The following is a 25,347-nucleotide window of genomic DNA, read 5'->3' as shown; positions in this document are numbered from 1 at the left end:
TACAAAGTTTACCTCTGAGTTCAGAAGACTTGGCCCTGGACTTTGCAGCCAAGACTTGTTGGACACTTTTTAGCAAGCATGGGTCACATCTTCCCGATGCCCAAGGGCCTTTCACTGCACAAATCAGGAAAAGCACAGGTCTGCAGCACAGGCCAGTCACATCTGGCTCTTCCCTACCCTACACCAACCTTCACCATTCCTGTAAACCTACAGGGACTATATGCAGTTTCTTTCAGTTTACTTCACTAACTGGATTCTCATTCACCTGCTTTTTGCTTTTGTTTGCTTGAGGATTGGTATGTGAAAGTGCTGATTAATCATCTGTACCAGTTTATCATCCTGAAAGCTCAGTATCTGTGGATCTGAAGGCACTGCTGAGGGAAATGACAGCTAATGCACAATATATTTTTGGGACTAAGATCTTAAAAAATGTTGTAATCCCTATAGCGGCAATGATATATATAAAGATGAAACCCACTGAGTTACCTCTGAACATTCTATTCACAGACACCAAGATAAAAGTTGATCAAGACTGTAGTACAGTTACTGCCAACTTTAGCCCAGGGAAGGGGGAAAAGGGAGGAGAAAGTAATTTCACACCCAGAAAGTCAATAAAATAAATCAAGATAATCTTACTTTAATAGCAATTTATTATTGTTAAAAGTAACAAGTAGGTTTAAATCTTTTTTGTCTTAAAAATCTATTGTAACACAGAGGTCACTGCTACAGTTCTATGAAACCTATGGCAAAATTGTATCCCCAGATCACACCATTCTGCCTCATCCTCACAGACATTAGTGTTGTGGGACACAAACAACACAGATTGTTCTGCACAGCACTTGTTATAAGGACGATCATTAGGCATGAAGATGCTACAAGTTATTCTGTAAGAGCTATTAAGTATAACTTTAGCTTTCCCTTTGTTAATATTGCTGGAACAATCATTCACAGAGTTTTTGGTAAAGCCATAAGAATCTTTCAAGAATAGTATTTCCCCCTGTACCTCTTCTTTGCTGCTGAAATTTTCCTTTTTCCTTCCCCCTCAGTGTCACAGCTGCCCCATGCCAGAAGACTAAACTGCAGTGATGTTTACACTCACTCTCCACACAGCATCATGTGTTTCCTTCACATTCAGAAGCCAGTGCTCAGCTGTAGCACTTACCTTTACCACTGCTACCAGAACAACTTGGCAGCGCACAGTTCAGAAATACTATGTGCTCATGTATTAATCTCCAGCTTCTTGGGAGCTCCACAACTTAAGTTAAGCTCAAGCTAAGTACCCAAGATAGCTAATTTACGGTTTGTTGAGATTTGTGTAAAGGAGCAGCAGCCAGACGCTGCAGGACAGGTGCATCTTTACGTTACAGCTGTTCACAAAAAGGCCTGAGCAAGTTATAATACTGTTCATCACTGGCTTGCAGGACCAAAAAAAAAAGTCTCCACAAGCAAGCACGCACATTGATGAAAAGGAAGGATGGTTCTAATTCTCACAAGCATTTCATGTGTTGAATTTAAACATACAATGTTACTCAATTTTCAAGAGTAAGCAGAAGCCTCTCATGTAATGTAGCAAAGAAAGAAACAGAACAGAAGTAAACTTTATACAGCTACTCAGATGTGGTTTGTACATCATTTCAGGTACACACGGTTTTTTCTTCAGGAGCAGACCCCTCAAATGGGTATTTCTGCATTATTTCACAGTAGCATGTAGAACTGGGGAGCTAAATGAAAACATCTGTAAGCAGCTTGAAGTACCTCTATATCCACTCTGGATTTAGAGAGTCATGGGAAAAAAAAGTATAAACAAAATCATAGAATAAACATATGAAGGAGGTACTAGAGCAACAAATTCTATGAACACACTCCAGTTCTCCAACACCAGTTCACACTCTTCTCTAAGCAGACCCACAAGATAAACTCCAGGAGGAATGGGGGTGTTAAATTTACTCAGCTGGATATCTTGGGGAAAAAAACCCAAAACAATGCTTACAGCAAACCTGCGAAATCCTGTCTTACCTAAATATCCTAAACTACTATCTTGCTTTGTAAACGTACCTAACAGTTTATGAATATCCCACGCTTACTCAATAATACCTTAATGACTTTTAACTGAGGTAGCCACTAAACCATCACCATACATTAGCTATGTCAACAAAAGGAAAAGCTCAACTAAGATGCTCAAGAACAGCTAGTTTGCCAAAACCAACAGCAGTTTCTTCCAAAAATGCCAGTTTCTGTCTTGCTTTCCTCCTCCCACCCTTGTTTCACTTCCTGTTTCTCCTTTTGCCCATCTCTAACAAACAGCAACAAGGAAAATTTAGCTTTCCAGTTAATTTGTAAAATGTCTTTGGATTTTCAAAAGCAAATTTTCAAATGAAAAGTCAACGAATGTACTTTTATGTGTCACTTAAAGCACTGACACTCAAGGACAATCTCCAGCCCCAATGACTGACATGTCAGGTGCTAGCTCTATTGTCTTCCTGCACATGCCTAGGTGCTAAAAGCCATGGAAAGACTCTTGCATGGGCAAAAGACAGTTGTGAAAAGGTCCCTTTTATTTTGTCTCATCCCATACATGCAGACACGCAAAGAATCATCTGTCTAATCACTGTCCTTCAAGTACTCAGGAAGTTAAAATAAAATGGCAATTATCATTCCTGTAGCTAAGAAGTATATAGATCTACCATACCCTTGATGTTTCTAGTGGCATTCACTTCTTAAAATGAAGATATTTCCAACTTACATCTGTAGCTATGATAGCCTAAATTAACATTCACACACACAAAAAAATATCAACTTCAAGGATAATTAATACCCTGGTATTTTTTAAAACATTTCCAGGATTCTTTTGTGGTCCCTTATCACAGAACTTTTTCAAGATAATTCAGAATTCCCTCTACCTACATGCAAATCAACCAAAAAAAACCCATCACTAACAAATCCCAACTGAAAATTAAACACCCCAATATCTAAGTTGTTTAATATTTGTATTGCAGATGTACATTCTGGTAAAGTTCTGTAGTGTAAACGTTCAGTTCTTTCCTTCAACCACTACCCAAGATTTGAGGGTTCTCTCCATTGGCTAAATGCTTTAATGCAACTAAAGGAATGCAAACCTCTCAGTTCAGACACATTGCATCGACCCAAGCAGTGTAAAACCTCTGCTTTCAAGACACACACATACCTACCAAACGAACAAGCCTGAAAAGAAAAACCATGCCCCTATTAGAGCACTAACCAGTCTGGCATGCATGATACTGTTTTCCCTATCTAGATCAGACACTGTGTGCATATTCCCAAATATAAAAATAAAATTGTACAAATTGCATGCAACTGTACATAGTGCAGTTCAAGCAATACTGAGGTGTTCTCCTTGTTTTTGTGAATCCTGTGGACAACAGCAGACTGCAGGGTGATAACTGTAACGTGGTCCTTGGGTTTCTTCTTCCACACAGACACACAAAACCACTTTTATTTTCAAAAACTATAGCCCACAACCTGGAGATATTAAACAATTTAGTATGGTAACTGTGCTGTGAAGAATTTCTGAATTTCCTTATATGTGTCTAGATTACCCAAATGGACTTCTTGTTAGAAGTCCTTTACTATGACTCCTTTTTCACAAAACACACACCAAAAGAGGTGCCTTCTGCTTTGATTACTTATAGTTGTTCATCAGGTGGAAGTAGATGAAGGTAGTTTATTACATCTTTAAACTAACCTCATCTTTATGAAACATACATAATAGACAAAGATTCCAGTTAAGCATCACCACATACTAACCCTTCATATTTGTGTAAGATGACCAGTCATGAAAGTGTAACTACTGAAACTGTACACAGGTGCCTTGCTAAATCATACTTATGCTACAGATCTCTTTCTAAAACCTTCCACAACTGCCTCTGCATTTGGGTCATTTTTGTTCATTTCACCTATTCAGCCGCTGTGTTACCACTTCTCGGTACATGATAGAGATATAGATCAGCAGAAGAAAAATAACAAAGAAATCATCCAAGAAACCCAGAATTCCAAAGAGGGCTTCAGGAAGAAAATCCAGAGGTGAAGCCAGGTAGAGCAAGGCTCCAAGCAAGCAGAGGAATATTCTGATGCGAAACATCCAGAAGAGGCCACCAACAGAAAACATCTCTCTGAAAGCATGCCGCAATAAAGTGGGCAGATCCATAATTCTTTCCATAATCTATGAAGAAAGAAAGCTAAAGTTAGCATTTTGCTTTAGCAACAGATTCACACTAAATGGGTCTTTTTCCAGGCTGAAGTTTCTATTACTACATTACAGCTTTGGAATCTGTTAAGTTTGTAAGAATTAAACTAAACCAAGATAAGACAAAACTTTCTGGATTTAGTTTTGCTGGGTAAGCAGGTTTAGAATATATAAATTTTCAAGAAACAGTCAAACTATGTTATTCTATACCATAAAACATACATGTAACTCACTACAAAATACATTGACATCTATTAAGAAGGAAAAGCAGTGACTACTAGAGTAAAACAATTGACTGAAAAAGTGAGAAACAGCAAACAGGTTAACTGGAGTGAAAAACAACCAGGGATTCACATAAGCTTCCAAAGGATGGATCAAGCTTCAAAGTAAGCTAAAGAACCTTTAAGTGAATCCATCCCTGACTCCTTTCCATTTTTCTACAATGAGTCTGTCATCTCAGTGAAGCAGAAAATACTCAGTTTTTTGTTGTGAGGCATAGGGAGGGGTGAGCTTTAACATTTTTTTTTATACTGGTTCCTTTTTCTCCACAGTCCCGTGACATTAAATGAGTTATTGCCAATGCTGAAAAGTTCCCTAGAAAGGAATTTTGCATGTGGTTAAGGCAATACACCATGTATAAACCAAAGACAATTTATCCAGTCTGATTAGGGCTTTAATGCAGGCTTCTGGTGTGACCTCTGATTATCAGGGACGACACAGAGAGGTCTGATGGAGCCTGAAAGGTAGTTTCAGTCTATTTTGGATCAAAAGAATAACTGTTTCATAGTTTAGAACACACAAAAAAAGAACTCCAGTCTCACACCTCTTGTGTCTCTTTGGACTGTAACTTTTTCTTGCTAACATTTTGTCACTTTATCCAAATTGAATGAACAGATGAAGAGAAGCGGGGAAGTTACTAGTATGCAAGTGTGCACATTCCACCTGGCAAATCACAGAACTTGCACATACAGGACAGGCTCACAAGGCTGACTTTCTAAAGTTCATAGCACTTCAGCCATCTCTTAGCTATTTATAAAAAAAATTATCCTGTTTTCTTCACTCAGAGAGTAGAATAGACTGTCACAAAATGTAGGAGGAAAATAAAAAAAATCAACACCACATATAGCTTGAAATCTAAGGCAGGCATGGAGTAGAACTTCACATTCTTCTAATCAATGTAAAAAGATCAACCAAGTCAATATCCTTCCTTGCAGGTCATGTATTTCATTAAGTATTTTTACTGACTAACTATTAATCCTTTCAAATTAACAAGTCACAATTAAAAAAGAACTTAACATGTGAACAGGGAACTCAAGGCTTATTACCAGTTCTCACTCACAATAAAAACGCAGGTTTCCATACATTTTCGCAAATTACAAATAAATATTTTCAAGGTCATGGGTTTGCCCTAACTATATAAACACAAATTTCTCAAGGAAAATGTGCGTAGTCCTTAAGCATCACAAAGAGAAAATCCATACATATCCCAGGGGGGGTGAAAAGACAAGGCAGGAAGGGCAGATCACAAAAAATGCTGTTAATCTCCCCCAAAATCACTGACTTCCACCCAAATTTACCCAAAACTTACAGATCTGGGCTGTCCTGAGAATCGCCGATTGTAATCATTAACATCTTGAAGTACTTGGGTTGCACCCTGCTGATCTTCACCAAAGAGTGGTAAGAACAGTGTTACCTAAGCACAGCAGGGAGATTTTGTTACATGTGCAGCTGTCTTTTAAATGGAGGCATTGTGAATTATAAATGAAAATGGTAATCTCCAGTTAACTAGAGAACAAACTCTGTTTTAGTTGAATATTTGGTCGGAAAATAAAACAAAAACTACTAACACGGATACTGCTGCTAAGTTTTAACAAATTCATTGATTACAATTCTTTACAGTATATTAATTTTGAAAAAATGTTATTAAAAATAAGAAAAAGAACCCTCCTTCTCAGACAGGCTTACAGGAAATTTTTCTGAACACCAAAATGGTTTCGGAAGTGGGATGAATGATCTGGAGAATAAAGTTAATTTACCAAATTATTCTCGTTTTGTTTCTTAAACTGAATATAAAATAAAGCAATCGATAAGGCAATTTTTTTCCCAACTTCAGAATGGCCTTGCATTTCAGCAAACAGGCAGCAAATTCACACTTTTGCATATGGATATTCATACCAAGACCAAGGACAATAATACTGAATAATGAGTTAAGAGGAAAAGATCTTCAGCTCTTTTGTAAGCACAGAGAATTCTGCTATGTTCTTGTATTAACTTTCATGCAAACAGAAAAACATGGAAGGTCATATTCACATATATCTTACGTTATCTTTCTGTATATGAGTTTCTGAAAACTTAAGACTTGAATTTGGAAGTGAATCTGATATAAAATTCAGGTTATCATAGGAAACAGAAAATGCATAGCACTTTAAATTATTACAATCTCCAAAAGCTCCCTCTGTACTGGCCACTAAACGTATACCTGTGCAGTAGTCACATTTAGGAAATGACAGCAGGATTAGATCTACATTCAACTCCCAGCCCTGCCACAAACCTTCTGTATGACTCATGTTGTTCACGTGTACATACTTCCAAACCCCGTTTATAAATCAGACCTTATTCTTACTTCATAGGTGAGAATGAATGCATAACCATGCAAGCAGTGCCACCCAATTTACCTGTTACTCAGACAAAGAAGAATATCTATTTAAGGACAGACACTACAACAATCGCTTATTTTCCCCTTTTCCATCTTCCTCACATTTATGTTTTGTGTCACCCTCCTCACTGGCCGCACTCCAAACCTATACTCATTCTTCCTCAGTCATATCTATTTTTCTTTCCTTCCTCTGTGTTGTCACAGTCATTTCTCCTGCTGACTCTTCCTCAGTCATATCTATTTTTCTTTCCTTCCTCTGTGTTGTCACAGTCATTTCTCCTGCTGACGCACACAATCAAAGCAGGATATAATGTATGGGGAAGGGTGTGCAGCACATTATATAATTAATCAGAAGTTACTAGCTCTGTAGTTTGTGCACTGTTAAAATAAAGATGTACTTTTGTTAAAACACACACTGTAAGACTCAGATCCTAAGTGTTAATGAGTTACAGGGACATATTTCAAACTGACAATGTAAGTTGCTCTGCGTAGGAAGTTAATGCTTGCTCTACAAAGCTCAAATTAATAATACATACAAACTAAAAATAGGGACAAAATAAGAAATTGACATGGGTAGGTTTTTTTGGCAGGGAGAGAAGGAAGGGAGAGGGTACTTCTCAGAAGCCAGCAGTATACTGCCTACTGGCAGCCCTCCACAATAGGCAGGTCTTTCAGATGCAAGTTCTGGTAAAGCTATTATTTAACATCCCAAACAGAAAGAGGCATAGTTGAGATCTTAAGATTTTCTGTTTTCATATACTCCTTTACAGAAAAAGGACTTGAGTTACCAGCGCTGTTCACTTAAATTTGAGTTGTAGAAACAATCTGTACTTCTTGAGCCATTTGGCAAAGCAAAAAGTTTAAAAACCACCCTTAATGTTCACCATCTACACTTCACATACCCATATTCTTTCAGTTTCTCAGACTTATTCTGTCAGTTTCACTACTGCAGTTCACATGTAAATGCTTTTTTGGTAAGTTATATTAGATATATTGGTAAGATATATTAGATAGCCAAACTATCAGGTCCATGATTACTTAAAATATTACCGTTTGTCGGCAGATTGGACAACGGATGGCACCAAGCCATGAGCCATACCTCCAGTAGGCAATAATACAGGAACCTGATGAAGGTAAGTTACAGACATTTAAGCTTCTGAGTTGAAACACCCATTGCATGAAATAGCATCTTACACACCAAAGAAAACAGCAGAAGTGTATAAACAGTTAGGTTAAACTATTTTTTTCTGGTGTAATTTTGTACATGGCATTAACTGAAGATTCCAAGAACCAATGTGTTCAAATTCAATGCTATTAATGAGAAGAATCCTGAATAGGTTCAACTGCATCATTAATTTTAAGGTATTACTTCTGAAAAGACAGAAACCTTCTTAATCATTAACTGAAAAAGCAAATAATCAAAAATTTTACCAGTTTAAAATCCAGATGTCACAAAGATGTCAAGAGATGTAAAACCTATCCTAAAAACCTGGTTTTATTATCACAGTTTCAACAGATGAAGAAATATATAAAAGTCTGAGTACTTTTCCAAATTTGTAGATTCTTTCATTTAAACAACCAGGCACAGATGCACTATATACTCCATAGAACTAGGTGAATGCAGTTAAAGAATCCTGCTGGGAACCTGAAGGCGAGGAAGCGAAATGGTACATAGAGCATTTATATTTAAGTTTGAATATCTGAGCCTAAAAAAAAAAAAAAAGGCAAAAGCTTTAAGCATTGTGAACTTAGTCTTAATTTTTCAGGACTTTCCAGAGAAAAACAAATCTCTGAGATAAAGACAATGCAAGCAGAATTTTTTACTCTTTCTAAACCAGTTATTTTAAAATTATACATTTCCAAATGTTTTTCAGCCTCTTCACTATTTTTCTTTCAGATGCATCTGGAAATAAGTTATACTCTGTCCTTGACATTTTCAAATTAAACCGCAGTTCCAGTCCTGATAGCATAGGAAAAAACTGCAGCACAATCTCGAAGTGACTGTTTATTTTCTCAACAATTTATTTCTAATGCAGACTAGAAGATAAGCAGTTAAAAATTGAACAAAGTTTTGCATTAGGGTGACTGTACTAGTGCCAGAAGTTTGTATTTCTGTTCTATCTTTGCAGCTTGGGATTTTTGTTGCTTACCACAGAAGAGGTGTCCACAGTTTGTTTCTATAGGAAATGTAGCCTGTTGCAAACAGACTGGACAGGACATATCTGTATAGAAGCGATGTCTGTCACCAGCAGAAGCATCCTGTTGGAGCAGAGGAAAAATGCAAAGTGTTAGATACTATTTTTACATGTCTATCGAGTTTTAAAACAAACAATAAAACCAGTGTTCATTTAGTAGAAGTCAAACATTCAAATGCAAAACTATGTGAAATGAAAGCAAAATATATTTAAATTCAAAAATCAAACATACTTAAATGCAAAACTGGGTGCACTAATCAAGTTCTTGTGACAAACACATTATTTTATCTTCAGCCGTTACATAAGTATGTGCTTCAATCAAATTAAAGACCACAAAGAAAGAACCTCCTTGGTCCTTCACGTTAAGTTACGTTATGCATGCTGAAGCATGAGTAATTCAGATTAAGAATGGTACTTTGTTATTCCAAGTAGTTTTGTCCATACCCAGGTAACTGGCATTGCTCACCAGCTGCAGTATTTCAAGTTCCCAAGTGCAAGCATAGACATCAGTTTGTGTATGTCACTGCCATAAAATTGTTTTTTCTCATGTTGCCATATTTATTTTGCACACGAATACGCACTGTAGTTAAAAATCTGTCATTATTTTAGGAAGTATTATGATGAAAGACTCTTCTCAATACTCTCCAAAAGTATGGCTTTTCAGTCTAGGGTTGGGAGTCAGCAATTTCCAGTAATGTGGCCTAGACTCTCCCATCCCCTCCTCTACATGTAAGAGCTGGATGCAGTCATAGAACCATAGAATGGTTTGGGTTGGAAGGACCTTTAAAGATCATGTAGTCCAACTCCCCTATCATACACAGGGACATCTGTCACTAGATCAGTTTCTTCAAAGGCCCACCCAACCTGACCCTGAACACTTCCAGGGATGGGGCATCCACAACTTTTTTGGGCAACGTGGCCTAGTGTCTCACCACCTTCATGTAAAAAACTTCTTCCTTATGCCACACCTAAACCTACGTCTCTCAGTTTAAAACCACTGCCCCATGCCCTGCCATTAAAGGCTTGGATAAAAAGTTTCCCTCTGTCAACTCTGTTGCCTGGGCTCTTCTTGTTGTGCCATTGTTCCACTACACATAGTTTATCAGTCTAAACATCTAACCTCTGTCCTGTGGCAGCAAGCTGTACTCCAGATTTCCTTTCCTTTACCACTAAGTTCCCAGGAACACTGCAGGAAGCACACAACAAACACACTCCACCTTGTGGCAAAAAATTGTTTTAAAAAAGAACCACCCAAATATTTAATTTTAATTACTTATCAATTTTAAAATGCCTACATTATCTCATTACTTGATAAAGTTCAAGGATGCCTCTGTACAGTAAGTAAGCTTCCATAGCTTTCAAGACTAGCTTCTTCCAGAATCTCACAGAAGTCTACTCTACCACAAACCAGGCAGCTGAACAATGCCAACACTTAGCACAGCACCTGCTCAGTTTGAAGCTGCTGACGAAGAGCTCGCACTAGCTCTTGATTTTCTGGGTGTATGTTCTGATGTTCATTTCTGTGAAAGGAAATATAAGCAGTAAGAAAAACTGAACGCTGTGACCCAACACTGAGAATTATGAAAAAATACTTGTACAAAGGGCAAAAAAAATCATTCTTTCCTGCTATAAAGCATTTTAAAGGAAGTACACAAATAATTAAGGAAACAGGACATTTATTTTAGATCCTAAATTACTCTGGACATTTAAAGTTGTACAGCAGCAAGATTTTTCAGAGACTCCGTAATCAATCAAATCATGTTAAAACTAGATTTTAATCTGAAAAAAAATTAAGCCATTAACCTGCAAAAAAATCAAGTTGCTTGAAAGCTTTTATATTCCTCATGCAGAAATATTTTTGGTCTCCACTGCTAGTTTTTGTACTGTTGGTCTACTCACAGATATCTTATTTTTTCACTCACTGCTTAAGTTATAGAGTTGAAACCCCCTAATTATTTCACTTTTATCTGATACATGAAAGAGTAAGGCAGAACATTTACATAAGACTGGGTAGACAAACTCTTAGATTTAGAACATTGAATTTATGTAACTATCAGCAGACTGGATATAAAAATAAATCACTCTTTTTAAATAACTCTTTAAAAAGAAAGATTCTACAGGCAAGAAAACTACAGGTTAGAGATGCCAAGGGGAATCACAGGGAACAGATTCACTGAAGAAAGGAGGCTGGATATTACAAGTTTGAAATTCAAAAGCACAACGGGAACAGAACTGGAATTAAAATCGTGCTGACAACATTAAGAGGTGCTGAGTTACAATCAACATGAGCCCACAGCATCGTATTCAGAACTGAATTTTTATGCTTTATTTATTCATACGGATTTCTCTGGCGATATATGCTGCTCAGCACTGTTGACGTCTCAGCTGGATTCTGTTCTCCATTTTGGGCTAAATGCATAAAAACATGTAGAAAAGTTGGAGGAAGTTCAGAAGAGTAAGAAGGATGGCCTACATTTTTTAAACGTTAAGAGAAAGAGTGAAGAAATGCCAGTTCATACAGCAGACTGCTCATGGAGAGAAAAGGGGACAGGATACGGCTTCATTCTATAAATATGAGCAATTATTTCCCACAGTTATCTAGGGTTGGTGCAAAAAACATTTCTAACTACTAAATGTACAAAATCAGAAAAGGTTACCTCAGGGTATTGCAATCTATCTTTGACTAAAGTTAAATCAAAAAACAGGTTGCACTGCTTCCAGGGATGATCTAGACAAACTGATCTTCTGTCAGAGCTGAGGGCTGGACTGGCTGAATTTTTAGGCCATTTGCTTGTTGCAGTTCTATTTACATGATTTCCTCAACGGCTCTAGGAACTGCAGTATTTTCCTTCATTTGATGTGGTCAATCATAATACTGCATTACAGATATCTTTTAACATTCTGCCTCCTTCATTCTTTCTTCAGAGGAACAGACAAACCCCATATTTTTCATACCAATAATTACACGGTTATCTGTAAAAAGTAAATTTATTTAACACTAGTGTGGGTGACATATGAAAATTTAATGATGGGAAGCTTACAGCTGGGTCTCAAGAGTCAGATTTTGTGGATGTTGTCTGTCATATGTGTTATACATACAAAAGTATTTTTCTGTTTAGTTGCTACAAATTAGCATATTTTGCACCTTCAGTTCGCCAAACTTTGATATATATTGAAATTCAATTTGAATCACACACATGTGGAAGGTGTGAATTACAAGCCCATTTATTCTGATTCCTTCATAAAGAACTTACTGCAAATTTGCTGCTTAAGTGTTCATTTATATGACTTCAGTATCACATACTACATTGAATATATGAGGGTATCTGTGGAGCTGTAGAGGTACGCTATGCACATCTGTCACTTACGCATAAGATGCTGAGGTAGCAGAACACTGCGCAATGTCCAGGAGGGGACAGACAGAGCTTAAGACATATCCAATTCATAACTTCCTTCATGTAATTATTGTGACAAAATAAATGAAAACTACTATGGTGCTATGTTAATTACAGGCATTATCAAACACAAGCCAGAAAGAAATAGTTAGGTGCAAAGACTTCTAATTTCCCCATTTCTGAGTGTTAGCACTCCATAACTTGAGGAAAAAGGTCCCATGATGTGGAAAGATTGTACTATGTATCACAATGGGCTCCACCAGAGTATCAGTATCAGAAGGAGGAAGGCTGCCTACTCATTCAGTGTGCAGTCTCACGCATGGAAAGGGAGGGGTGGTACTGGTGTGGGCTGGTGTATCACCCTGTGCAATGGTGGCCATTGTTCACTTCCAAGGATTAAAATCTCACTTCTACTGAAAATACTGACTTGATCTAATAATCAAACAACATGATGGAATAGAAAAATGAGAGGAAGAGATCTAAATTTGCAGATTCTTAAGCATGGATTAGGTAAGTCATATTAGACAAGTAAGGAATCTCTGATACAAAACACTGGAGGGTCAGGCTCCCTTTAATTTGTTGCATGAACTAAATTTTTACAGTTTCATTTATAATGTGATAACCTACTCACAAGTTTAAAAGATGATGGAAAAAATCTGGCTGCATTTTATAAAAACTTATAACTCAAAGACATACAGGTTTTGCAAAAGTATCTTCCAGTGACTGAACAAAACATCTGCAATGTAGTACATACATTAATTACTGCTAATAGGTTTCTCCACCAAAAGCAGAGAGGCCTTCAGCTCATGCCCTGTTCTGATGTCTCATTGAGTTCTCCCTTCTGGAAACAAGTACAGCAACCATATCCCTTAATAGTTCTTTCCATGTTTCACTTCTGCCCCCTAAAAATCTACTGCAACGCTGCTTACTTTCCCTTTTTATTCAGTTCCTGCAACCTTATTCATTCCCCTGAACTTTCTTTCAGGTATTCTTAGCCTGCACCTGTTCCTACTCAACTTAAGTATTTCAGATGTTGCATACAGAAGTGCGGCTGGCAAAGAGACTGGGTTAATAGACACAGTACAAGGAACACACAGACCACTGTATGGCCCTAAGTTAACTACGGAAGAAAATACTCCTTTTCTCCTCCACTTCCCCTTCAGTGCCAAATAAATAAAAATTATTATACTTCTTGTACTGTACAGGTTTTCTACTGTACTGTGCAGATTTTGACGGAAACAATACAAAGCAGGTAGCAGAAAAATACTGCTGAATACAGACAATTTCAGAAGGTACCAGAAGGCACAGTGGAGAGCTAAGAGGATGGTGATAGAACTTCCAGTACTCAGTCATACAGTGCAAAAGCAAACAAGCTTCAAGACTTCTGAAGTATGAAAGCTTTGTGTCCAAGTGAGTTTGCCCCTCCAGAAAATAAACCATCAGGACATGTAAGAGGATCCACAAACTTTTTACTTAGCTCATTACACTGTAGAGGTAGCTAGTAACTGGCCTTTTCTCCCTCTCCAAGTAATCCTTCACCACTGATGTATCACCCCCCCTGAACTCCAATCCTGAGTGAATTCCCACTACTCTTGCCCACTGCTGACACTTGTTCCATTCACTTTTCTTCCATGTTCCTAACTTACTTTCTGTTATGAAGTTAAAAAAAACACGTTTAAACAAAACACTTAAAATTCAAGTCACAAATGCTAAAAATGTCAATGTAAAGGGTATAGAAAGCATAAGAGAGCAGGGGGGAAAAAAGGCACTCTTGCAGCCATTTCAGTAACTGGAAGAGCCTTAGAAAGAAAAACAAGGTGAAGTGCGTACATTTCTCAGACTCCTTTACTGTCTCCTTGGTCCTGAACAGCAGCACTGCCTGGCAGACCAACCAAACTTTCCCACTTCTGGTTTCTTTTGTAGCTTGCTCTCAAATGTCTCCTACCTCACTAATATTTTTCATATGGACAGACCCTACTTGGTAAATTCCATAATGCCAGTGCATCATTAAAACTGAGTTCTCTTAGTTCTTAAAACTCTTCTGTGTTCAGAAGTCTACAGACATCCATTAAAAAAACCCCAGCATATCTGAAAGCTCAGACATTTTCCCAAATCACACAGGCTAAGGTATTTGTTAGGTTGTAAGGAAAACCTCTGAAATGAAAAACAAGCTTTGATTACTTGACCATAAAAGCTACTGAATTATGAACTTAAGCATTTGCTTTACAGAAAGCATATTAAAATCCACTGTTTTCCAGCATACTAAATTATATACAAATCAGTCAATCTATTCAGGTTTGAGTTTTTTTGGGGGTTTATTTTTTTGGAAGGAGACTGCAACTAGACTATACATTAGAGGATTATATCCAGTCTTGATTGTAGTGTCATTATTGGCAAGCCTGTACTTTGTAAGCAGATATGACACACCAGCCACGTAAACTGTGAATTCAGCCATGTTCAGTCTTAAGGAATGATGAACATTATTCAGTTTGATCATATGAAGACAAGGAAGAGTTAAACGTCACTTTTGAGAAATTAATTATTTCATTCTAACTGTGAATTAGATTATGAAACTCTGCCAAATAATTAAACAGAGTAAGTGATCAAGCAATCTTTTTTTAACGTCACAAAATCACAGTTGTTTTATATACCAATGCAAAAATTTCTTGAGAAAGTTAAAATTTTACATATGCAGGTATGTTGATTAATTCCTGTCAACATATTCTCTCACCTTAAAAGCGTATATACCAGAGCAGCAATGAAAGTGAAACTGAGCACAACTGCCACCAGTACCTGGTCACTTATTCCTTCTATAACTGAATCATTATCTAGCTTCAAACTCTGAACTTCCGCTTGGTGACTGGCCATCACAGCTCTAAAATGTAAAAAGAAATATATAAACATACACACACTTTTTGAACAAGTTACAAATATGTATACAGATGTATTCATACACACAAATTCCTGAAGCAACAGATTAGTCATTACTGGGGGAAAAAAAACAGTAAAAGAAAAGGGAACAAAGGCGTTTTTACCAAACGTTGAGCTTGCTGCAGAGGACTGCAAAACATTTGCCTTGCGCAGTGGCAAACAAGTCTTAAATGACTGTGCTGTGATTTGAAGATTTTTTTTAAAATATCAGGTAGATACTTTACGTGGGAGTCTTTACCAGACAACTTGCCTAGGAATAAGTCACTGTTGAATTCGACATATTATAAGGACAGTTAATTTAAAAAAGGTGTAATGGCTCTGCATTATCTAGAATTTTAGCTATTACATGACTCATCATTCCTGCTAGGCTAACATAACATAAGAACCTAATTTTCACCACTTATGTGAAGAAACAAACAAGGACATTTGGGGTTTAGCTGTTTTTTAAGGGTTAAATGCCCATTTGGATACATAGGAATCACCCAATGCACTTCATATTTTATCCGTATTTTCTAAGCTTTACCATCTTTCAGCTGGAAGGACGGGAAAAACTTGAAAGAAAGAGTATTATCAGGCTTCCCTAGTTAGATAATTTATTTTATATTAATTTCATATATGCAACAAGCAGAATGACTTGCCAACACTAACATTTATTATCCTACAGCTGGAGACAAGCAAAACAAAATAGTTTCCAACACACTGCTAAATCACTGCTGTTTTAAACAGGAAGTGAAATGAACCACAGATGTGGATATCATAAAACCAGGAGAGTGACATTAACTTGCAAATGACCGAAAAGTCATACTGAAGCTGTGTCCATACACAAAGTATTTTTCATACAGAGCTGAGAAAATTTCAGCATCAGTTTATGAGGTCAGGTAAGACTGGTACCATTCACTTTACTTCCTAGTCCAGTGTGCGTGCCTTAAGCTTGCAAACTTTCATCAGTGTTTCTCTACTCCACAGCTCATGTGTCATTTTTTAATTTGAGCCTTGCTGTCTAGCAAACATCACTAGACACTGTCTGGCCCTGAATTAATTGCAAAACTGAATGGAACAAGTCATTAGGATTTTAGTGGATACCTTTAATGACTACCCTGGCAAAATTTCAACATGTCAGTCTACCGCTAATAATTTGGAAAGATTAACTTCTCCCAAAGGTGGAACACCAGTGACTCATCAAGAGTAATTTTTAAAGTAGGTCAATATTGACCAAGTTTTCATATATACTGAAGAATAAAAGACTAGATCTTTGTGGAAAGGTCTTACATAGGAACAAGAGCCTATACAAGGAGTTACAGCATTTCTCTGTGTAGCTAGTTACACAATTACATTGCTATAAAGGCATGAGGCTAAGGTGTTGTGGAAGTTTTCTGAGAAGCAGTTCCTTATCACTGAGGATCTGGACTGGTAGGTGTGCTGTGATGCCTCCCCAGCTCAACATTCCCAACCTGTATGATTTATTTCTTTGCATATCCAATCCTGGAAGAAGCTTCTCTTTCCTTCAATACAACATTCTAGGAAACTAATGTTCCATACTGTGTCTCAAGCAGCGTGCTTGTATCTTTAATTCCTAAGACTTATCTCCTTAAGTACTATCATTAGTCAACTAATTTTTACTATGTCACATTTATTTCTGGGTTGACCACTCAGTACAAAACTAGAAGGAAGTGCCAAGGAACTACCGTGTGATGATTCCTCCATTGTCCTGCATCAGCTCTGTTAGAACAGACCAACATGCTAATAACAACTACATCACATTAAGTATTCTGCACTTCTTTTCAGAAATACACGCTGTGGCAGAGACATGTAGATGATTTAACTGCACCTTTGGAAGGCAAGTGTTGCTCACACTGTCACCTGAAAGGCTTCCTGTGTCACTGCTTGCTTGGTGTGCTCTGAAGCCAACACAGGAATTGTCAGTATCACACAAAGTTAACTCGGTTTCCCCGAACAGCCTTCAAGACATTCTCTCTAGAGCTCCCTCTCCCTCCCTGCATGATCCTTGCAACAGCACTCTTAACCCTTACCTGCCTACCGTTAATAGCACTCAGTGCATCTGTCTGCCTTCATTTCTACTCGCGCACTCTTTTTGAAATGCCAAACTATGGTGCCAATGTTAGCAGCAAAATATGTATAAGAAATACACAGATCCTCACCTTCTCTTCCTTCCCGCACATAATGCCAGTTACTCGTATCTACTTCACCCTTTTGATTACCACATACCACTTTCTCGATAACCATTTTCACACAAACTTAAGTGTCCAAATGAAACTGCACAGTCTCTCTGGCTACATAAAACACCACTCCCTCAAAAGCTTCGTATTCATCTACATATCAATACTGACAAGATGTACAGAGAGGGGAGTGGAATCTCTGTCTCAAGTCTTTCTCCCAGCTTCTTCTATTACTAATTTCTAAGAAAATGGGTTACCAATGCTTAAGGCTCATGTTAATGATTTAACTTACTTGCTGCTTCTGGACAGCCAACAAGTGCTAAGCATATTCCCCTCATTACCTCTAGCATTTTTTTTGAATCAGACCATTGCACAGGAGGGCTGACATGATTTGTCTAGACTACAAACTACAAAGACAAGAGCTTCACTTCGAAAGACCAATACATACTTTCTCAGAACAGTCATTCAAACCTCAGAGACAGTAACAACCTCCTTCTACTCTTATCCCTGGGCTAGCACGTAAAAAAAAGCAATGGCTACAAGGAGAACACTGCTAAAATACACTATTTGAAAACCGTCTGACTGGAGGAAGGAATTTTCTGATCTCAAATCTGTTTTGAACACTTTCAAACAAAATACCTAGAACTGCAAGCTCGCAGTTCATGTTTCTTCAGGTGCAACCACAACAGCTAATGAACATATCTGCAGTGGTCTGAATGTGTAATAGATTGGCTAACAGTCCTAGAATAGTTGCTAGGAATCTTGCCTCCCAGTGCATGTGTTTTGCAGTGATGCTCTTTCAGTTGGTACAATTAATAAGCAGGATATAGGAGACTTAATTCTAAATGATGTAACGATGACCCTTCAGTCTTCAGAGACATCCACTGATAACGACTAAGCGTATGCCACAGAAGACTTCCAGAACCAGACTTTATCACAAAAACCTAATCTTTCCTAAAATAATAACCACTAATAATTTTATGTCATTTAATGGGAACTTTATGTGGTTTGTATTAAATTCAATCTTTTTATGCTGATCCATTACATTTGTCTCATTATGCAAAAATAACAGTATTTCATCAACCTTTTCATCATATTACCCTTTTCAGATCAGCATCCCACACCACAGGCTTTTCAGACATTATCGTTAAAGCGGGTCTTTCTTCTCTGTAGATTTATGCTACTTCTGTTTCTTTTTAAAATAACAAAGAAGGTTTGAATATTTTTAATGCTGTGGCTCTATTTTTTCACACAAGAAATTAATTCCTGCCTATACTAACTCTCTGAAATTAACACCAAAAAAGTATCAAATTAATAGAATGAATTCAGGAAAAAATAGGCAGTAATTGAAAACAGATTAAATTTTGCGAATTCATGTTCGGTTACACCTAGGATTTTTTCTCCTTTTAGCCATTTAACAAGAATAGCTTCCTTAATTGAAATGATAACCCCACCCTGTGTTCCAAATAAGGGGATGAAAGCCAAACCACACTTAATGACACTCACATCAGAATTGGAATTTATACAATCAACTTCGAAATGTGAAATGTATTAGTTGCAAAGTTTAAAAATCTGACAAAAATATTAGGCCTTTTTCCTACATCAAAAGCAACAACAAAAGAGCCCAGAACTTAATTTCCAGTTTCATTTAATCTCATCTTTAAACTACTGGCTCTGGCTTGAAGTAAAACAACACAACTGCTCAGTAAGGGGAAAAAAAGATGAATGACTCTACTGTTCCTCTTGGGGTAGCTAAGTTACAGGTGGACTTTGCAGCAACAGTACTTAAACTGGGATCAGGTTTATCTGCATTAGGATTCTTGATAGCTACAGAATGTGAAAAACATCAGACTAAATTGTCCAAAAAATGCTTGGAAATAGAAAGGAAGGGAATTTAGCATTTGTAAAAATCACACCATTTTGTTTGTAAAACCCATCACAGACTAACCATGTGAACACAAGATCACCTCATTTATTATCAGTTTTTCTGAGAGTGATCACTGACAGAAAGCAATGCTAAGTTACTTACATTCCAAGTAAGAACCCACAGGCCTTAGAAGTTACATTTCTCCCTCTGTGGCTACATATAAACAATGCATGCAAGTTTACGGGGGGGGGGGGTGGGGGGGGGTGGGGGGGTGGGGTGTGCTAAAGAACCATAATGAGAATACTGCAATTACAATGTCTTTTATTCTTGGAAACTCATACAGATCACATGTGAGGGCATGAGGAAATACACTAGCATGGATGTACTCTTTCTTCATTTTTCAGATTTGAAAAGTATTAGGAAAACTTTCAACATTCAACATACTGCACAGCTAGAACAATGCCCCATGTCATGATTCATAAAGAATGAAAAACCACCCTGTGTTTGCCATGATACACTAAACAATTGTCAGCTATCCAAAGTCAGAACATCCCCATAGATTTCTTAAGGATTTGAACTTTTCCAGGTTTATCAGGGAAGTACCACACACTAATATACTCTCAAAACCAGAGATTTTAGGACCCACTACCAAAGGAATATACAAGCATAATGAAAAAGTAGTAAGAGGCTCTCTTCAGGGCTGAGAAGTAAACAATGAGATAACGCACAAGTGATACTGACGAGATCCAAAATTAATAACCAAGAGCAACATTTCATTGACTTTGAGAGCATGGTAGAATTTGGTCATCAACTGAAAGACATGTTGGATAACAATGTGTCATTGCAGGGATGAGCCAAGAGTGAACCAGACAACAAAACAACTGGGTTTGGTTTTTTGGGTTTTTTTACTTCATCTTTTCAGTATTTTCTTTTTGATGCAGTACTGACAACCACCCTCCGTGCTTGAAAGAAAACTGTAAAATTAAGACAGTGGTGGTGGGCCAGGGTGCAAGTCAGAGCCTGTAATTCCTTTTGCCAGTTGTCTTTTATCAGCAGAAGCATTACCTCCCTCCTTAAAAATACTACTTAACTGACAGGGATCATGTGTTTCCCAGGATAAGCTAATTCCTCTCCAATTAGTAAAATATTATGAGTCATATTTTTTTAAGAGCAAAAAGGCTTTAACGCCTTAAATTTTTTTTCCATGATAAAAGGAACCAACAAATAAACAAAGGTTTCATTTTTATCAACAGGTCTGTAATAAAATTGACCTGCTTTAGGTAACAGAAATCAACTTTTAAGAATAAAATAAAGTAAATTTATTCTGTAACCCACCCCTTGCATGCATATAAGCTTACATTGAAATATCTAAGGCATACATATATTCAGTGTTTTTCATTTAAGCGAAGAATAGAAATAAATCCCCCAAATAGACAAATTCTTAAATGTGGGGCAATAATTGAGACCTCAGTCATCAGAAGTTATTCAATTACTTCCTGCTTCAGAGTAGCAACAGCTCATGTAGCTACTGTCAGTGGTTGAGAAAAGGACTTTATGAATGGATCTGATCCAGCAAACTGGATCCTTGTTGGAGGAAAATGCCAGATCAGTGCTACTGTAGGCTGTACACCTAATCTTTGTCCCCTGTATAGCCCAAACCAGGACTGCAAGCGCAGTCAGCTGATAAATGCTAGACAATAAAAGTTTAATATTAGTAAGATTATGCCTGACAGTTCAAACGAGCTTTTTAGAACAGGAGACCCTGACCTTTAGAAGGCTGAAACGATGGAGATTGTCTATTGTGATTACTCAGAACTGGGACGTACGGAACCTGAAGCAATCATCCTTGAAAGAAGAAGCAAAATAGCGAGGTGATCAAGATACGGAACAACTTGTGAAGCCGACTGTCAAGATAGGAACTGATACTAGATTTATTGTGGAATCAAGAGATTATGTAATGTTTAGGTAGATACTATAAATATGTGACTGAAAATCTTGTAAGCTTGTCACTCTCTGCAGAGGTGACCCAACGCTGCTGGACCGATTAAAACATGCAAACCTAGAGTAACCCATAAGGGTTCGAGTCTCTTCTTTTACATCCTACAGTTATTTTTTACTCTCCTTCATGAAAAGCTCAAGGGTGTGCCTATTTTGCATTCAGAAGGGGTTAAAACCAGCAGGCCTTAAGCATGCATGACAAACAGCAAATGGATAAACAGCACTAAAGACTCTAGCTGAAGTTAACTAGCCTGAATCAGCTGAATCCTAACCGGTACACTTTATCCATGTACTTCAGTGTACTAAAGCTGGCCTTTGAAACAGCAGTGCAGACATACCTAACATTATAAAATACATATAAGGGAAGTGGTGGATGGTGCACTCAGAAAAAGTGGTTTTGAGGAAACAGGATTTGTTAGCTTCTCATTTTTTTGAGCATAGTCTAATTTGAATAAAGCACACACAATAACCTCTAGTATTAAGTATCTCCATACATTTCAAAAATCAGGAGGAGACCACCCAAAGGGCATATTTACTAAGGGAATTAAAAAAGAGTAAAATATAGCAACATACGAATTGACAAGATAAATTCTGTGACTTTTGAACACCTTACTAGGATTTCAAGCAGTCTGTTAACACAACATTATGATGAGTTAGCAGCAACCTTGGAGTCACAAATCAGTTTGCCTGATACAGCAAAATTAGAGCCAAACTCAGCCATATCATATTCAGCTATCTCTTCACCATAAACCACTTTTGCTTTCAGGAGTACACTGACTACATTTATAGGCATGCATGCTCTTTGCAAGAGAAAGGAAAAAGCCTAGAGAGTCTTGCCAAAACAGGGGAGAGGGCCATTTCAGTAGGCAAATAATCATTTCGCTGAATATACCTTAAGAACTGACCAGCTGAGGCACTTGCCTGGTAAAACAGGTCTCTGCAAAGTCTGTCAGCACTTGCTGAGGCACATTTTTTCCTAAACAGAAAAAGAAAAAAAAAAGAAAAAAAAAGAAAAAAAGAAAGTAGATGTTCTACTTTTGCTGGTGGGGTCATGCTTTGCAAGTTAAAAATACTACAGATGCAAACTCCAGATGTAATTCTGTAAGGGAAAATAATCCCAAGTTACTACACATTCTACTGTGAAACAAAGTCTCCAATCATTTTCCCCATGAGCCTGAAACTATGTTGATGGCTTGAAGCAAAAAGACAAAATCAATGGTCTGTATAACATTAATATTTGAACTATCTGTCTGGGTGACATGCGACCTGTGTAAAACAATCTCCGACAAAATTTTCCACTGCTCTGTAAACCTAAAACATACTGAAATGTATACAGCCCTAAAAAAAACCCAGGGTAGAACTGAATTCATATGGAGTTAGGAAGATGAGAAAGAGCCTGCCAACACTTTCAGTTTGGATATCTGACTTTTCTGATCAGACAGGAAGAAAAAGGAAATAGTCAATTATAATGTTTACTGGAATATGGTAATATGTCAGCTAAGAATGAAAAGGCTTTATCTCTCTTTTAAGAAAAGTACCCAATAATTCTTTACTGCAGAAAACAATGCTTCCGTATATAAATTCATACCTAAAACAGCAAGACAAAAAGTATTATTGTATTTGCTTGCATCAACAAAATACAAAACATAAGCTACACACCATGACAACAGGCAAAGCAGCATGGGAAATGGGTACATAAAGGAAGATGTGGCAGAAAGCCTTAAACACTGAAATACACCTGTGAAAGCATTGTTTGTCAGAATAAGCACATAGCTTAAAGTACACCTTAAAACTTGGAATGAAAAGTTACAATCGCACAGCTTACATAGCTTTCTAAGACTTTTTAACCCATTCCTCAGTGTAAAAGCTACCTTTAAATGAAGGCAGTTTGAATTCATATCTTAAAAATGAAAACAGCAGGTTATACAACGAGATCAGTAAGAAGGTACTTTAAATGGAAGAAATTTAGAATTTTCCTAGCTTTTACAACTTAATTCAAAACAGGTTGACATAAAGGAAAACTCAGATTTTGCCCATGCTACCAACTTATTTAATGGAAGAACTGTGAGAAATCAGGAAGAAAGCAGCAGTTACCACAACCCTTCCTTTCTTAGTTGTTTATCTAATCCTCAGCTGTTACCAGTACACTGTATTGGCTAATCCATATTGCTGCACATCATGACAGTTGCTAACAGGGAACTGTACAGCTTACCACAACACCTAACAATTTCATTGTAAACTTCGGATGGCCCAAAACTCAACTGACTACTGAGGTGTTCCTTGAGCTCTTCAGGCAGTCCCTCTGCACCAAGATGGAGAGCTACTCTGCCTGGGGCAGCAAGGACACATAGCCCCTCTGGTCACTAAACACACTCCTCTTAGAGATGAGAAATTAATCGAATTACGTGCAGCTAACGCTAAATAAGTAACTTTTCTCTTATGTTAATTGTTTTTTACTATAACAGAGAGAAAGTTTATGTCATTTGCTACTCCAGAAAGAGAAGAGCCTTGTATAGGCTGCTCATTCCGCAAGCCAAGCTGTATTACTAGCAAAAGCATCCTCACCAGCCAACGCTACCGAGGCCAGGGGACAGCCGGGGCTCGGAGTGCCGCTGGACGCAACTCCCGGCCCTGCCCGAGACCCTCCGAGGCAGCCCCTACCCGCCACCGGCCTGCCGCCGCCGCGGGCACACACAGGCGGGGAAAAACGGCCAAGCCCGTGGGGGGCCGTGCCCCCACCCCCAGCACGCCTCAGGGGCACCAGCGGCCTACAGGGGCCCCCACGGCCTGCGCCCCACGTCGTCTCATCACGCCTCACGACAGTACCGATCCCCAGGCACCGCCGCCTCCGGCAGCGCGCTTAAACACCGCCGGGCCGGGCCGGGCCGGGCCGCACCAGAAGGGAGCGAGCGACGCGGCTGACGCCCACGGCGCTGCTCACGCCCCCCGAGGACCGCGCCCCCCCCCTCCCCGCCCCTCGCCGGTTGAAGCGGAGCGGGGGTGGGGGAGCCCCCCGCCGGGTCGGGCCGTGCCGGACGGAGACCCCGCCCCCGCCCCTTCCCCTCAGCGGCGCGGGGCGGGGCGCGGCCCCGCGCGGGGGTACCTCAACTCCCGGCGCGCGCACGACGGTCGCCACCGGCCGCGGCCCCGCCCCCGCCAGCGTCGCGACGCTGCGTCGCGCTTATCCCGCCCCCGCGCGGCGAACGGACGGCGCAGGCGCGCCCGGGTGGGTCTTGCCAGGTCGCTCTGACGTGTCGACGCCAGGGCACGGCCCGGAGCGGGGCGGGCGCCGGCGGTACTGGCCTGGCCGCGGCCGTTGGCCCCTTTGGCTGCGCCCACCATGTTCAACGTGTCGAGCCTGGAGCGGGCTGAGCTCGGGGAGAGCCTCCTCACCTGGGTAAGTGCCGCGGCCGCCAGCCCCCCGCCCGGAGCTGGGCCGCTCGGCAGGCACACGGCTCCGTGCGCCGCCCCGCCGCCGCGGCCCTGCTCCGGCGGGAGAGGGGGTCTCGCTCCGCCTCCCGAGCCCCTGCCCGGGCCGCACCCTGCCGCTCGGGCCGGTTCCCGTTCGGCCGGAATCGGCGGAGCCCTGGCGGACCCGCCCCGCCTCGCCTCGCCCAGCCGCGGCGGGGCCGGCGGCCTAGGGGCTGCGCGGGGTGGGGAGCCCTGCGCCGCCGTGGCTCTGCCTCTGCGTGGGGGGAACAAAGAGAGCGGCGCTCCGCGGCCCGGGCGCACGGCGGGGGGTGGCGCACCTGGGCGCGCTTACCCTGGGCGCGCTTACCCCGGCCGCGCCCCCCGCCCGGTCCTGGCGCTGCCCGTGGTTTTGAGCCTTCCGCCGGCCCGCGCTGCCTCGCAGCGCCCCGTGTGCCGGTGCCGCGTTTTTCAAACCGGCCGGCTGCGCCTCGCAGC

At 39.6% G+C, this 25,347-nt stretch overlaps 2 protein-coding genes across 11 annotated transcripts in view; one reads left to right on the top strand and one right to left on the bottom strand.

Annotated features, from left to right (window-relative positions):
* Nucleotides 1–632: 632 nt before the first annotated feature.
* Nucleotides 633–24,858, bottom strand: RNF170 (ring finger protein 170). 8 transcript variants are annotated; one of them, XM_055698867.1, is made up of 8 exons: nucleotides 24,545–24,617; nucleotides 22,334–22,417; nucleotides 15,200–15,343; nucleotides 10,518–10,593; nucleotides 9,029–9,137; nucleotides 7,929–8,002; nucleotides 5,811–5,915; nucleotides 633–4,198 (listed from the first exon to the last, which is right to left on the bottom strand). In XM_055698867.1, the coding sequence occupies exons 3-8, from the start codon at nucleotides 15,334–15,336 to the stop codon at nucleotides 3,929–3,931; spliced, it is 771 nt and encodes a 256-aa protein (XP_055554842.1). In that variant the 5' UTR covers nucleotides 15,337–15,343; nucleotides 22,334–22,417; nucleotides 24,545–24,617; the 3' UTR covers nucleotides 633–3,928. The 8 variants fall into 8 exon arrangements, with proteins under 8 accessions (XP_055554842.1, XP_055554845.1, XP_055554846.1 ...); XM_055698870.1 differs by having other exon boundaries at nucleotides 22,363–22,417; nucleotides 24,545–24,565; XM_055698871.1 differs by lacking the exons at nucleotides 22,334–22,417; nucleotides 24,545–24,617 and adding an exon at nucleotides 24,835–24,858.
* Nucleotides 24,665–25,347, top strand: part of LOC102045936 (hook microtubule tethering protein 3) — a 94,189-nt gene continuing 93,506 nt past the window's right edge. For all 3 annotated transcript variants that reach the window (XM_055698861.1, XM_055698859.1, XM_055698860.1), the window contains exon 1: nucleotides 24,665–24,838. In XM_055698861.1, coding sequence (XP_055554836.1) covers nucleotides 24,782–24,838 — 57 coding nt within the window. In that variant the 5' untranslated portion in view covers nucleotides 24,665–24,781. The remainder of the gene's footprint in view (nucleotides 24,839–25,347) is intronic.

This window comes from Falco cherrug, chromosome Z (genome assembly GCF_023634085.1).
Source record: "Falco cherrug isolate bFalChe1 chromosome Z, bFalChe1.pri, whole genome shotgun sequence".
Lineage (NCBI taxonomy): Eukaryota > Metazoa > Chordata > Aves > Falconiformes > Falconidae > Falco > Falco cherrug.
The sequence above is the reverse complement of the archived record's forward strand: the minus strand, read 5'-3'. Positions and strand labels throughout refer to the sequence as shown.